This window comes from Syngnathus floridae, chromosome 9 (genome assembly GCF_059516105.1).
Source record: "Syngnathus floridae isolate MCC-2025c chromosome 9, RoL_Sflo_1.0, whole genome shotgun sequence".
NCBI classification, from domain to species: Eukaryota; Metazoa; Chordata; class Actinopteri; order Syngnathiformes; family Syngnathidae; genus Syngnathus; species Syngnathus floridae.
The window spans coordinates 8,007,454-8,021,752 of NC_142421.1; the positions used below are offsets into that span (position 1 = coordinate 8,007,454).

General features: G+C 40.1%; 3 protein-coding genes across 5 annotated transcripts; 1 reads left to right on the forward strand and 2 right to left on the reverse strand.

Moving 5' to 3' along the window:
• Positions 1 to 503: 503 nt before the first annotated feature.
• On the reverse strand, positions 504 to 5,491 carry ubtd1a (ubiquitin domain containing 1a). The gene is made up of 5 exons (XM_088385662.1): positions 5,181 to 5,491; positions 4,750 to 4,836; positions 2,238 to 2,465; positions 1,460 to 1,645; positions 504 to 1,389 (listed from the first exon to the last, which is right to left on the reverse strand). The coding sequence occupies exons 1-5, from the start codon at positions 5,230 to 5,232 to the stop codon at positions 1,175 to 1,177; spliced, it is 768 nt and encodes a 255-aa protein (XP_088241788.1). The 5' UTR covers positions 5,233 to 5,491; the 3' UTR covers positions 504 to 1,174.
• A 729-nt stretch (positions 5,492 to 6,220) lies between these two features.
• zdhhc16a (zDHHC palmitoyltransferase 16a) lies at positions 6,221 to 10,559 on the reverse strand. Of its 3 annotated transcripts, none has more exons than XM_088384467.1 (11): positions 10,406 to 10,559; positions 8,628 to 8,894; positions 8,200 to 8,394; positions 8,026 to 8,114; positions 7,797 to 7,825; positions 7,590 to 7,723; positions 7,377 to 7,460; positions 7,210 to 7,295; positions 6,964 to 7,087; positions 6,792 to 6,862; positions 6,221 to 6,699 (listed from the first exon to the last, which is right to left on the reverse strand). In XM_088384467.1, the coding sequence occupies exons 1-11, from the start codon at positions 10,433 to 10,435 to the stop codon at positions 6,597 to 6,599; spliced, it is 1,212 nt and encodes a 403-aa protein (XP_088240593.1). In that variant the 5' UTR covers positions 10,436 to 10,559; the 3' UTR covers positions 6,221 to 6,596. The 3 variants fall into 3 exon arrangements, with proteins under 3 accessions (XP_088240593.1, XP_088240594.1, XP_088240595.1); XM_088384468.1 differs by lacking the exon at positions 10,406 to 10,559 and adding an exon at positions 10,065 to 10,236; XM_088384469.1 differs by lacking the exon at positions 7,377 to 7,460.
• On the forward strand, positions 10,292 to 12,190 carry mettl18 (methyltransferase 18, RPL3 N3-histidine). The gene is made up of 2 exons (XM_088384470.1): positions 10,292 to 10,651; positions 11,036 to 12,190. Exons 1-2 carry the CDS (start codon positions 10,544 to 10,546, stop codon positions 11,942 to 11,944), a joined length of 1,017 nt encoding a protein of 338 aa, XP_088240596.1. The 5' UTR covers positions 10,292 to 10,543; the 3' UTR covers positions 11,945 to 12,190.
• The last annotated feature ends 2,109 nt before the right edge of the window (positions 12,191 to 14,299 follow it).

Here is a 14,299-nt window from a genome sequence, read left to right on the forward strand (position 1 = left end):
CTTTCATCTGGAAATGATGTCTGCTGAACGCATCACAACAAAGCAGACAGAAAAAAGCAAAACATGCACTAAATCCACTAATAAAACATTCGCCAGCTGAAATGTTGAAAGAAAAATAGAGCTCAAAATGAATGGCAACTAATTCAATGAAATGATCAAGTACAGTGGATAATTGGTTTCAAGACCATGTGAAAATCTGCAAAGTAGTGTCACCCTCTTACATTTTTGTGTATCAATAAGTGTATAAGTGCATGTTATCATTAGAACATTAAATAATAGTTTCAAACATGTAAATACTATATTAATACGTAGTATAAATAACAGAGAAAATAATGTATAAATAATATAAACATGATACGCTTGTGTGTGCTGACATAAAAGCAAGTGGTGACGGCACGCTTTGAGGCGGTTTCCTAAAAACCTGGATTCTGGCAGCTTCCTGCAGTTGTAAAAAAGATGCCAGTTGTAATTTGTAATTGTTTCATTTAAGCAAGAACCAATCATCTGATAGTGGATGTATTTATTTGTAATAGCCAAGGAATGACAATGACTGAGCACAAAGTCAATTGACCAAACAACACACAGATGCAAATATTTACATTTATCTTCCCTGTCTCCCAGTTATCCTCTCAAATTTCACATGGAAAAAATAAAAGAGAAGGTATTTTCTATTATTGGATGCCCAAGCAAACATTATCGAGTTTGCCACTGAGAACAAAGACCGATACACAAGACAAAGATGGAGGTGAAAGGTAGAAATGAAGATAGTGATACAAACATTTAGGGTTTCTATTTTTCCATCTAACACAGGGGTGGGAAACCTCTGACCTATCAGAAGATGTTTCAGTTTTTTGTAAAATCCTAGAGGGCCATTTACAGTAAGTAGTAAAACAGATTACAATGCTACCGAGTTTGTGTTTCAGTATTTGTGGGTTGAAATGCTCTTGGCTTTTATATGCAGTATGGCTCACAAGCCGATGGTTGCCAGCTCCTCGAAAGTGTTTCAGTGCTTATTTTTTTAAGTATATTTGGAAAAAGTGGGAGAACAAATACAAAAAGGAACATTATAAAAACAATACTTTCATAGAAAATTGTACAGAAATTCCCAGTGCATAAAGCTCTCCAACTCTCACTTTCCGCCCTTTTTTTTTTTTTTTAAATTATTGCACCCCTCTCAGTCGGCTATAGGTGTAGGGTTCATGTTGACAATGACTTGGACAACAAAGTCTTTTTGTATTTTGGCATCCTGCAGACGAGTCTTATCCGTGAGGAGTTTCCCGGAGAAGAACCACCTCTGGCGGGACACATCAATGGCCTCCTGATCTTCCAGCTGCTTCTTCAGCTCAGCGATGGAGTCGGCCAAGCTGGCAGTCAGACGGACATCCTCGCCTAGACAACAAAAAAAGTCAGATAGCAACATGCTTTTGACCATATTGTTCTCTGTCCTTTCTTTTCTTACCTGAGGACAGTCGCACACGCAGTTGGAACTCCTGCCTGCAGGGAGGAGTCTGCACTTGCTTTTGTGCGGATTCACAAACTTTGCTCTCGCTGCATGTTTCATTGATGAGATTGACTGGCGGTACCAAAGTGTACGCAGGAAGCTGGTAACGGTTGCCCAGCTCGTCGTAACTCTCTGTGAGAGAGCCTGTGTGGATTTGAAACAACCCACTCAAGTCAAAATGCTCTGTCATTACATATTTCGTCCAAAATTAATGTCAGGGAAAGTGTTAAAACTTCTTTTGAAAATGACAGTAAACAACTGTAATAAGCCTGAAAATTGTGGAAAATTTTACATAACAAGAACGCATGAAACATTTTATTTGTTAATCAAGGGCACTCTAGAAAATAGCAGTTGTGACCTGACTCAGAATCCGAATACTATTTGGACCTCTGTGGAAAATTGTAAAATTGCCATTTAGAGCAAGGAAGAAGACCAAATACAGTGGATAGAAAATAATGATTTTTTTTTTTTTTTTTTATTGATTATAACCCTTAAAGGTTTTTCTGTGTAGATAAATACGCACTTGACATGCTAGTGTTTTTTTCCCGCATGTCTCTGTGTGCACCAATCCAGTGGCAGTGGTCACACAGGACTATTATGTAATAACTATTAGTGGCGTAATCCCTGAACAAGCGATACGCGGCCATCTGTAAACTGCCCTCTGACATTTTGAGAATTATGACAAGAGACCTATGCACTTGTGCTCAAAAATGTGAGTGGGATGAGGCGTGCGTACCGTGAGGCAGAGTGATGCAGGCTCCGTCTACGATGGCCTGCGCTAGCTCCAGGTCATTGCACTCAGCAGCCAGGGCTGCCGCCCGGAGCGCGTCCCATATCTCTTTGCGTCCATCAAAAGCTGGAGCCGTGTCCCAAAACTCATCCCGCTTGCTCCTGAGCTGACCCTCGGTCATCGGGTATTCGCTCTTCCACTTGGGACGCTCCTTCTTGAGAGGCTCGTTACGTCCTGAAGACAAATGTAAGACACATTCAGTTAGTACAATTGATGAATTCATTATATATGATGATGAAATGAAATTTACAGAAAAATCGTCGTTATATTTTTTGATGAATTGTTCAAACATAATAAATAAATAAATAAATAAATAAATAAAAGATTATGCCACTTCGACAATCAATCTTATATTACAAACAGGACCATATACTATATTGTAAAGTACAAACTAAGACAATATATTTCAATGAGTAAACAGGATCTCATAGTTGTGTGTAACGTGAGTCAGGCGGCTGCTCGTTGCCTCTTCCCTGATAAAGGGAGCATTTTTCAGCAGACAAAGTTCATTTCCCCCCCCCCCACACACAGACACATAGGGGTTGGAATTAAAGAGATTCATTCTCACGAGTGTGGATTGGTGGCGTGAGCAGTAACACACACATGTGAGCCACACATGGGTGGACGCTGCAAGATTATAGGCGGTAATCAGGTGCCACATAACAGGATTTAGCTGTCTTCAAAGGGCATTGGCTGGCCAGAGGAGCATGTCTTGGCCAATGACAGTCAGCATTAGCACGTGCTGCATGGCCTCAAATGATTTATAAACAATATCAGCTAGGCCACCTGGTATTGCAATGCAAGGCTTATTCTATTCTGTTTGCAGCATGATGATTAAATAAAAATGGGACAACCATTTCATTGTAATCCATATTTTTCATCCTGTTTGTTAAATTGCAAAGCAGCCAATCGTGTTTCATAATTTGACTCCATTTCCCTACATGAATAAAGCATTCATCTTAATAGCAAATTTAGGAAAATGCACCAGTAAAATGTAAAGTTGTATAGTTTTATGCAGATCGCCGTCAGGGCTGTCTGGAGGAGATTTTCACTCTTTTGTGTTCCATTATATTTGCAGAGGAGGAATAATATGCTACATAAAAGCATAAATACAAATAACTTTCAAGTACAACTGAAACTGTCGCGAGTTTATCTGCATAAACATTAGTGAGAATATCTTTAAGCATTTCTATAAAAGTGAGCAAGAGGTTTGTCTCAGCAACTATCAACATTGTTAGTGTTACGAAAAATGTAACATTAAGTTTGAATTAATCAGAAAGAAATTAATAATCTTATAAACACACGATTGTAACCTAATTTCATCCGTCAATCCATCCTTCATCTCGACTTACTTTTCAGCAGTATCCTTAAAGGAGGATTTGGAGAATGGTAGTAGTTGTACTCTCTGGAATTGGGGACTCCCATAACCGCTTTGTTATTTGTTGTTAACGCTGCTACATCCACAAGTGTCGGTCGAATAGACAACAACAAGTTGGTCTGTCTGGTTTAGTCGACCATCTGCGCCACCGTGTAACTCAAGTGCTTAGAAATAAACCCCCACCCACCTCTACTTAGATGTATTCTAACAACCGGCCATATATATCCTCTCCCTGCTTTTCATGGAACAAGAGTTGGCGAGAGCAAGTCCAGCGCCCCGGTGGTTCTGAAGGTTGCATCTCTGCACATGAGGCCTAATCCTATCACTTCTATTTGGAGAAAGGATAAAAAAAAAAAAAAAAAGCCCAACGCGAGCATGCCAAACCTATTAGTGGTCAATAAAACAGTCAGACATTCGATAGGCTAAGAGGTGTACTGTCAACCGCTGACTTTGGAATCATTGAGGCCATGTAAGGTTAGGAACAATAAAAAGGCTTTGTGGACAGGCTCCATCTTCACCACAATGCATTAGGAAATGACATATTCGAACGTGAAGACAATTTTGGGATTTTTCAGGAAAGGTCACGGCACGGATTTGAGGCCTGAAACATATTTTACGTCTTTTTAGATTAATGAAATAGCCCACAAGCTGGTAAAACTAACAAAAAATTGGAGAGATTTTTCAAAGGGGCAACATGCCAAATAACGAGAAAGAAGAGATGGTTTTAATAAGATATGATAATAATAATAAAATGATAGACGTTTTTGTTGGCATGTAGTGGTAATAGTCACAGTTGTTTATGCTTAGCTTGTGAATATTAATACCAACTATCTAAAAGGTGTGAATTTGAGAAGATTATTTTATATTATTTTCCTAAAATAGACAAAGTCGCTTAACTCCTCACAGCTTTTGGAAATTAACAAGCATGTTTAAGGGGGCAATAATGCCTGATCCAAACCTCCAAACCACAATAGCAGAACTGTGAAGCAGACGTGCAAATCACTTTATCATCGCTCTTTCCGATATTACTCCAACCACTGGCTGCATAAGACTATTACGCAAATATGGATAATCGCTTACCTCCACGTTTTTTGCTCCTGGTCAAGCTCCGAACACTCCCTTGGCCGTCGCTCCTACTCCTCCCCACGCAGCCCCCCATCACGCTACCTGCAGATAGATGTAAGTGCACTAAATCACATTTATGTTTGTCCATTCAAATAAAACAAAAATACAATGTGCAGTAGTGTAAAAAAGAAAAAGCATCGTGGGAGGGAATTGTGACAGCTCAGCGCGTTTCTGATCGGTCTGCCATGTTTACGTCACGTGTACTGCCAGCTGACCCAAGCACGCACCAGGTACACACGCCACGATCTTTTATATTTTGCACTATTTTAGGCAGATTTGTCTTAATATCACATGATATATAAATGCAACCCATATAAAATGCAATTTATTGATTCGTAAATTGACAACGTTTTTATTTTTTTTAGTTCATTTTATTAATTACGCACCTGAAATCCAGTCTGCTAAATGTTGCATTCGTCTGCAGTTAGCTTGCCACATCCGAATTCCGAGTTTTCTCAAGAGACCACAAAAATGTCAAAAAGGTCAGGTTGTGCTACAGAAGCCTTCGGGGAAGTCCCATTTATTATGTGCAAATAGGGGAAATCGACAAGAAAATAAAATGCAAAATGCAAACGAAAAAAATGCAAATATTTCTAAACCAAATCCTGTGGGACAGAATACTAGACCAAAACGAGTACAAGATTTTGCATCGATAGAGAATAAAGCCCGATCAGTGTTCGAGCATGCGCTGTCAAGATCATTTCTTCAGACGCTGTTAAGTTAGCTGAAGTAAAAGCAGCATGTCTTTCAAAATAAAACCCACAACGTTCTTAGTAGGTTAAGAATACTGTGTCGAGACATCGGTTGTAAACGTAGTTTCGCAACGTTGACTATTATAAATAGTCATATAAATAATGTTCCACGGTAAAATCGTGCGTAACGTATCGATGTATTCACACGATAATAACGGCACATCGGAAGTCTTATTTTTAGGTTACGCATGCCGGATTACGTATAGGATTCAAGGTTCTCTATCCTAAAAACGCCGTTAAATATCTATTTACTGTTGATTGATTGACAACTAAACAATTTTGGTCTGATTTATTTAATTAATCTTACCATTCTTTGTCTAGTTTTTCATTCACGAATTAACGTTTTGCAGCTCTCCTCCCATTTTTGTGTTGGAATTGAAATAATGTAACTGTATCAAAGTAATTAACAAGAAGAACTCACAAGATATTGAAATTATCCAATGCCTTATTTCCTTATAAATTCTTAAAATACAAAATATCCATAGAACGTTTTCCTGTTTTACTGTGTATTTGTATTTTTTTGTCTTCTCTTTTTATATAATTTTGTTGTGTATAAATGATATCACAACTGCAACTAATAATTAATATATTGATTTTGCTTTTTTTTTTTTAATGGCAGGGTTGAATCAATCTGTGAAAAATGAAGTGAATCTGAACATAAAAAAACACAGTAGTTATGTAAACAAAATTTATTAATTTAAACAGATTAAAAAAAATACAGATAAATAATAGTGTTTTATTGGGATGTTTATCTGGCTCATCAAGTATTTAACAATAGCTCGGTTAGAATATGAGCAGTTAAAGTCCTTAAATTAGTCGCTTTAATCCAGTCAAAGCGAATAATAAAACATCGTACTCCATGAGATTCCAGTGTTTTGAGGTATTGGAGGTTGTTGTCACCCAATTTTCTTTACTTCCATCAGGATCCATCTTGAAGCCAGCCTTAAAATGGGGTGTGCGTGTGTGTGCGTGGGTGCGTGCATGCGTGTGTGTGTCTGTCTGTGTCTGTGTGTGTGTACCCCATTTAATGCAGAGTAGCAGCTTGACAGCTCAAACTGGTATTGGCTCTTTTTTGACGGGGAAACTTTCCCAAGTCAGGCCATCACCAAGTGGTGAGTGAGCAGAGGGCAGCAGGACACGCGTGAACCAGTGACTGTAAGGCGTTGTGCAAATAGAAGTTAGATCAGATGGTCATGGATTAAAACAAAAACAATGACAAAAATATCAGGGGAAAAAAAACCACACCTTCTCTTCTCCACACCAAGGAAGATTTTCCAGTTCTGCAGCTTGCCATAGTTGAATGGGTTTTTGTACACCTGACACACAAGGTGAGCAGTTAAATTTACACACTAATTGAAAAAAAAAGAACAGCCCTTAATCCGAGTGAGGATTCATCATCACACCACAAAGCACTCACCTGTCCCATTTTTTTCATTCGACTTCTTTCTTTCGAGTTGGTGTGCATCTCTATGCTGGTTTCACCTCGTGATATGAGAAGTGCATGCCATGTGGTTAGTGCTCCCAAGACCACCGCCACAGTGCTGTAATGGTTCAATACATTGGAATTAGAGCCTTTGTAATGTATATGCACCACCGTCACAAAGCAGAAACTGATCATCAGCAATGCTCTACTTTACCACTTTGATCCTGAAAATGATTTTACCTGGTGAGCACCCACATGTAGATGATACTCTTATCCATGATCCTTTCCTTAAAAGTGTATGGAGGTGCCGGTGTCACATAGTCAGTCTTCACAAAAACAAAAAAGAGCAGAATCAGTAAATAAATGTTGAGACACACTTTTCATTAATGGGTACGAGGAGTTAGTACCTGACCAGTGGGGAGAAGCCCTATTAAAGGTCCCATGCCTGTTACACGAACCCCTGCTCTTTGCACTTCCAGATGCTTAAAATGCTAAAGTAGCAGCCCACAAACACCCAGGCCAGCATTAAAAGATAACCCAAGGAGACAGGCAGCAACAAGAGAAAAAGTATTACAAGCTCCAAGCACTTTAGTCAGGTGAAACTTGTGCTTTCCACTCACCTCCAGGGCATAGTACGCAGCCAGGAAATGGGTTCTGCCGTTCACACTGCAGTAAATACAGCCCAACGTCATGGAGACGCAGAAAGAGAAGAAGTAACGGTGGTTCAAATGACCAACGCAATTATTCAACCAGGCTGATTGGAAGACATTAAGGATGAAAACTTTTGCCAATGTGAGAGTTGACACACCGGTCATGAGAAAGGATACGACAATGATGGTCCATTTTGAGAATGCACCTGCGTAAAGGAAAGAATGTCACTGTCATTTATTTATTTATTTTAAATATAGTACATTACTTGAAAAATAATTGCAGAAAACTTGCAAAACTTGATTTATTTATTTGCTTAGCTTCAGTAAAAACGCATTATAAAATATGATATAAAATATTATGAAGTAAATATGACTCCTCGATCAAATAATAATATTTGGTATTCACCTGTTGCAGATACTGCAGTGATGCGTTCTTGCTGGTTTGGGAATGACACATTTTTTGCAGACAGATACAAAGGGAATGTCATTTTTTTCCTGAAAGAAATCCAAGATATTCATAAAACATTGCTGGAGCCAAAGCATCGTTACGAGTAACTTAAGTGTTAAATGTCAGTCTTACAGAGGGCGGGTACCCTGGGGCTGTCTTGACAGCCTTGTAGTAATGGAAGACAATCATGACTAGGTTCCAGTGTCCATAGCAAAGGTGCCAAATAAGCCATGCAGTAGTATATGTCCTGAGTGCATTTGGTAAAAGGACGACGTAAGCCACCAGCAAGATGGAGGAGGTCAGTATCACCACCATCCACACAAACACCTTAAGAGCAAAAAGAAAAGTAATGTTAGTATTGTGCTAAAAATGCTGACCGACATTTAAACTCAGTAACAGAGGCCAAAGTGTTCATACAAAAATGAGCCAGCGTTTTTTTTCTTCCTAAAAAGCATATTTACTCTTGATTCAATAAAAATGTAATTAAATTAAGAGATAGATTTTAAAAAAAGGTTTTCCCAGTGTATTTGCTGGATACAATTATATGAGCATATACTTACCAAGCCAAACCAGCGTGTCAAATAATCCACAATCCATAACAATGGCTCAAAAAGAGATTCAAAAATTACATCTGAATCCGTGAGGGTGTTATAAAAAAGTGATTGCAGCAGTAGTTTCAAGTAGGCCTGTGGTTTTGACATCCACAGAGGCAGTCGGCATCCTTGTCTCTTTGGACACAGCCGCAATAGCATGCAGCGCAACAAGTGCACGAGAGAACCCGGACACAACCGCCACCGCCGCATCCTGCACTTGGAACAGCCAATCACCTGCATGGAAGAAACACAAAAACAATTTAGTGGAGATGATTTAGGTCCTAAATTCTCCTAAATTTTAGGAGATTGTCACTGGTTTATTTTGTACTTTGTTTTCTTCCCGATTGAGTACCTATTCCCATTGGCTTTTAAGTGTATGTCTTGAGACAACAACTCAGAGATTAATCAAATCAAACTGATAAAATAAAGTCATTGTTTCACGATGATTTTTTTTAGTTGTGTTTGAGTTCCACTGCAAAGAACCAGAAAACCTTGAGACCGGTTGAAAAGAGTCTTAAATAAGTTGACACACAGACATTTGTGTTTAAGCCACTGACTGAAAGTGGATTTTCAAGACAATGTTAACTAATCTCTTTAATCCCAGAGAAGCGTCTTTAAAATAACTTTGAAAATACTTGTGAAACTGCATCTAAATCAACAGCACTAAGACGGAACCACACTCTTACAACTGATTATCAACTCCAGGCTAGAATCGTCTTTTGATGAGCCACAGACAGATTTTCACGTTCATTTTCCACCATTTTAATATCTGATATTTTAGTTTAACTTATTGTTTGGTCATTACTTGACTCAGTGAGGGCACGAACTCCCTCTAGTGGCATGTTAAAGAATCACTGAATCCAAATTTCACTCTGTGCATATTGTTTTGAATTCAATACAGTACAGTCATTAAGTACAGTTACATTGAATTTTACTTTAACATACAATATCTGCAGTATTTTTTCATCATTTTTCAGATGATGCTTGCTGTGAAAAATAAGTTAAATGATTAAATGAAGCGTGGCTGTGGTAGAGCAAGGTCATCCATGACAAATGTCTAACAGTGCAGTTAAACAATCATGTTTAGCTGCATTCCAGAGAGGGTGGAGTCAGAGGGTTTGCCAAATTGTCTGCAAGGAGAGTTGATTCCGTGATTTGCACAATAAAGATACACGAGTAGCTATAGTTGAACACACTGACAACCGAAAAGCGCTTTGGCTTGATCGTGTCCTAGACAGCCTATGCAATTTATAAATGAATACCGTAAACATTTTGCAACAAATGGACAGCAGCCAAATCCCCCTCGATCTGTGTCCTCTTCTAGATGTCATTCCCGTGTTGACAAATAAATACGAGCGCATCCTAAATCGAGCGAGCGACACATTTTTATGGAGGGGTACTCACTTTTTTATGAATGAAAAACCTAGTGAAAAACGGTCTCCAATCGACATTTTCAAAAAGGCAACAAAATCAGGATTATTGACACTAAAAAAGCGAAGGGTTGCTGGATAAAGGCAGTTCGTGTGACAGTTGAGCGCAAGCTTGAGCTTGTGAGTTGGTGCGCATGCGCGAGAGGGTGGCGAAAGGCATTGTGGTCAATAAAGTCCGGATGTACTGCGTTAGTAATATTATTGTTACAGGGTCAGCGCCGCGCCATAAACTTTATAAAATTACAACTCGTTCACAATGCCTTACGACTTAATTTACAATTTCACCCTTGCGAAGTCGAGATTTATAGTTTTTACCTCAGGGGATTCTGGGAATTGAAGTCCCATTGCTTGCTTTCTCACAGCCAGGCATGTGCAGCAAGCTAGTAACGCGGCTAGTGGATACCAACCAACCAGCTTTCTAAACCAAATCGAGCTTTCTGTTGGAAATCAGTTATGTCGTTTTGTTTTAATTTTGACGTAAATCCAACGACAACCACGGATGACGTGCAGGGGGATGCATGTGCATCGTTAACTGACAAAATTGGCCTTGTTGCGAAACCTGTAAGTAAAGACATGGGTCCATGTAGTATTATAAAAGTGTGCTTGCTTCCATAATGAATAATGTGGATTATTACAATTATGAAATCTGTGCTGGTGCTTGCATTATCCTACTTTAGTTGAGTTGTACTGGAGTTTAAAGGTGTTTGTGGTGTAACCTTTGTTTTGGAGTTATCCAAACTAAAAGATTTAGCATCACAGTACAAAAACTAGTCAAGATTTTAATTACTGCATATTTAGATAATCAAATTAAACCTTCATCCACTAAAGGACGTCCACTTACAGTCTGTCAACCTGCAAAATAATCCCCTCTTATACGGTGAATGTTGATGGAAATTAAATCAATTCATTTTTTGCATTAATTCTATACTGCTTTGTATTTTTTAGGTATATGAAAGGGGTGGCTCAGCAGAGGCAGTAAAAGAGGCGAAAGAGTATTTTCCACCCTCTGATCCCCAGCACTTACTTGATGACGCCATTTATGAAACCCTCACCATCGGCACTCTTCCTCCCCTGCGCTTTCTCAACGAGACGCTTTTTGAGAAGACCGTCAACGAGAGGGAGGACACGGAGAACATTCTGTCCCGCACGGCCGAGCAGAGATCTGACCTCATCTCGGGAGTGTATGAGGGCGGACTCAAGGTGTGGGAGTGCACGTATGACCTTCTGGAGGTAATCGAGAACGAAGGAGAGACATTTGGCGGCAAGGCTGTCTTGGATCTTGGCTGTGGCGCCGGGCTCCTGGGAATTTTGTCTCTGAAGAGAACAGCCAGAGAAGTCCACTTTCAGGACTACAACAGTACAGTCCTTGAGCAACTCACTGTGTCTAATGTCATTCTCAATTGCCAAGATGATGACAGTGACGATGATGACGGTAAAGGAAAGAGCCCCCAAACAACCGACAAAGAAGAAGAATCTAAGATCAAACCTAAACGTGGCAGAAGAGATCCGTTACTGCCAAGGTGCCGTTTCTTCTCTGGTGACTGGCGCACCTTTCTTATTTTGGCCTCAAGTCAGGTCCCACCATTGAAATACGACATTATCCTGACTTCAGAGACAATTTACAACACTGCTTATTACCCTGCGCTGCACGACACCTTCCACAGACTTTTGGCCCCGCGCGGCAAAGTTTACCTGGCCACCAAGTCCCACTACTTTGGCGTGGGTGGAGGTCTGCACCTGTTTGAGACTTTTGTGGAGGAGAGGGATGTTTTTGCTGTGAATCGTCTTTGGGATAGCCAAGACGGACTTAAGAGACATGTTGTTGTCCTGCGTTTTAAAAAAGAATCACACTAGCTCTCACGGCGCTCAAGTGAAAACAGGCCAACTCATACACAACAATGGCCACACAATAACAAAAATAAAATCAAAAATGTTTTTCTGGAATTTTAAAATATTGAATTATCAAAATATTTGCTATATGACATCCATTATGTATTATTGATGTGGAAAACATCTCAAGATAGTTGAAAATAGCCTAACACAAGTCCTACTGTGTATTCAAACAGTTTTAATAAACAAATGGTCACATCTCAGATTCAACATGATTGCTGTTTTTTTTTCCCCCACCTATCATACTTACTTCCTATAAAAACATGTTCCAGTGAGGAACAGTTGAAAGAGTGCGGTTGCAGGTCTATTTCGACGATCTGAGAGGAAAGAAAAGGAAATGGGCTCAGTGACCTTTGCGAGTGATTTCCCCCGTGTTCAAACAGCAGCATGAAAGCCAGGCTTGTTTCTGAAGTCCAACACAAAATGTCAGTTGCAACTTACCCGGCTGCTCTAGGATGTTGCTTGAAAGCGGATTCGGGCGTTACGGTACGTCAGTGGTCTGTCTCTGTGGGGTCTCTGTAAGACTGGAAAAGGGGTTCTGCTTTGCGTCATCTGGTCCTTCTGGGGGAGAGTAAAAAAATCCTTTTCATGGGTGTGGCTTTTTTTTAAAAGCCACATGATGTGACACATGCTGATGCTGGCTACATCCTGGAAGAATGCAAATAGCCATCCAGGAAATGCAGTGAGGTAAGCTGTTCAGGCCTTTTGTTCAGAAATATGTATCAAGACTGGTCTTGTTACTAGACAATAGGAAATATTTTTTGGCTTCATGATCTACTCACCTGTGTCCTTGTGACACTCATATTACCCAGGAAGAAATTAAAAGCTTCTTACAGTAATACACGTTTGGGGAGGTTCTGTTCAGTATTACCAGCCATGACAACAAAGCTGTGCCACAAATATTCGGCCTATTGGAGCTGTAGTGTCGGAAATGCCAGGAAGTAAAGTAACACATTTTCTTGCCCTGTTGTGCTGAAAGCAATTGTAGCTGACGTCCTTATGAATTAGCATATATATTTGCCATATGCTGTGTTGCTGTGTGAAAGCATACACTGTTGAGCAACGCCCCATTTTGCTGTATTCTGTGGAAAAAGGCGCTGGCAGAATTTCCAAATGATGTTCTTTGAATTCTGTTTCCTTGTCACTATCCTATTGAGCAATAATGTTGCCGCTGGAGTTGTGCCATAGCAGAGATCTGCGTAGATCTAACTCAACTTTTCCGTAGCTGACGTCACCAGTATTTTGTTCTCTGGACCACAACTTAAACCTGCAAAGATCTATTTTTCTCCCATGACTGTTTTTCCGCCCACACAGCTAGTTTTAATAACAGCTGACGCGCAAATTGATAAAGCTGCATCATGTGAAATATGTATGCTGCTGCTCTCAAAAAGAAAATGCAACTTGACGGCTGATCAGTGATTCCCAAAAAAAGGTGACCCAATTTTATAGCGCACCCTGAAGGCCATGGCGCCATTTTAGCATTCACTTACAGTGGGACACCACTATTTTACTTTCCGAGTCTCGAGTTTCCGTCTACATGCACCAGGTCAGCGTGTGTGTCTGCTTCGTCATCATCTCGTCACAGGCCGACAGCTGAACGCAAGCCTGTGGGGGAATTCCTGACTCCAACGGTAGACGCAGCCTTTCCCCTTCTTGGCTATATAAGAACAGGGGGGCAGGGCCCATCAGATGGTTTTCCTCAGAACTATTATGTGTTGATTCACAGTGTGGGGGCGTGCTGTTGACTCCCACTGTTTCCTTCTTACTGGGAAGTGACTGGTGAGCTTACCGAGCAGAGGGAGTGCATGAATAACCGATTGCGAGGAGGGCGGGCTAGAGGGAGGTAAGCCGGGTGGTGATGTGAAACATGACGGTATTTAAGGTCGAAGCAGGATGTTAAGTCACTGTAGCTACTCTAAACTGGAACACGGAGAAGACAGCAGAGAAGACTTATGAACATTTTTTGGGGGGAGCAGATCCTATCGAGAACTGAAATATAAGGTTTTTGATTATCCAAGACAATGGGGGGATGCACTTGACCAAAAGAGGCAAGTATTGAGGTTAAACTAAACTAGACTTGTTTTAAACAGGCAGAAAGAAAATAGTTCATTGAAGGTAATACAAAGGGATTTACTCACCTCAACTTGAACTTTATCCTTGTTGAGGATTTGGGCTGTTGAACCGGTTGTTTGCAACTTCTGCTAAAGGAATATTTGTCATTTCCTGGCCACACTCAGGTGCGGCTTTTCCTCCATTGTATTGCAGATAGTATTCCGAATGACTCTTATCTTATCAGTAACTATACAGTATCACTCTGCA

Bases quoted from the DNA above. Each gene is read 5' to 3' on its own strand.
- ubtd1a (XM_088385662.1), bottom strand. From the start codon at position 5,232: ATGTGGCAAGCTAACTGCAGACGAATGCAACATTTAGCAGACTGGATT. The intron at 1,646-2,237 runs GTACGCACGCCT...AAATCCACACAG, and splicing joins CTGCATCACTCTGCCTCACG to GCTCTCTCACAGAGAGTTAC. The intron at 1,390-1,459 runs GTAAGAAAAGAA...TTTGTTGTCTAG, and splicing joins GCGTGTGCGACTGTCCTCAG to GCGAGGATGTCCGTCTGACT.
- zdhhc16a (XM_088384467.1), bottom strand. From the start codon at position 10,435: ATGGGACTTCAATTCCCAGAATCCCCTGAG. The intron at 8,895-10,405 runs GTAAAAACTATA...TCTTCCATGCAG, and splicing joins AATTCCCAGAATCCCCTGAG to GTGATTGGCTGTTCCAAGTG. The intron at 7,826-8,025 runs GTGAATACCAAA...TCCTTTACGCAG, and splicing joins CACTGCAGTATCTGCAACAG to GTGCATTCTCAAAATGGACC.
- mettl18 (XM_088384470.1), top strand. From the start codon at position 10,544: ATGTCGTTTTGTTTTAATTTTGACGTAAATCCAACGACAACCACGGAT. The intron at 10,652-11,035 runs GTAAGTAAAGAC...TGTATTTTTTAG, and splicing joins TTGGCCTTGTTGCGAAACCT to GTATATGAAAGGGGTGGCTC.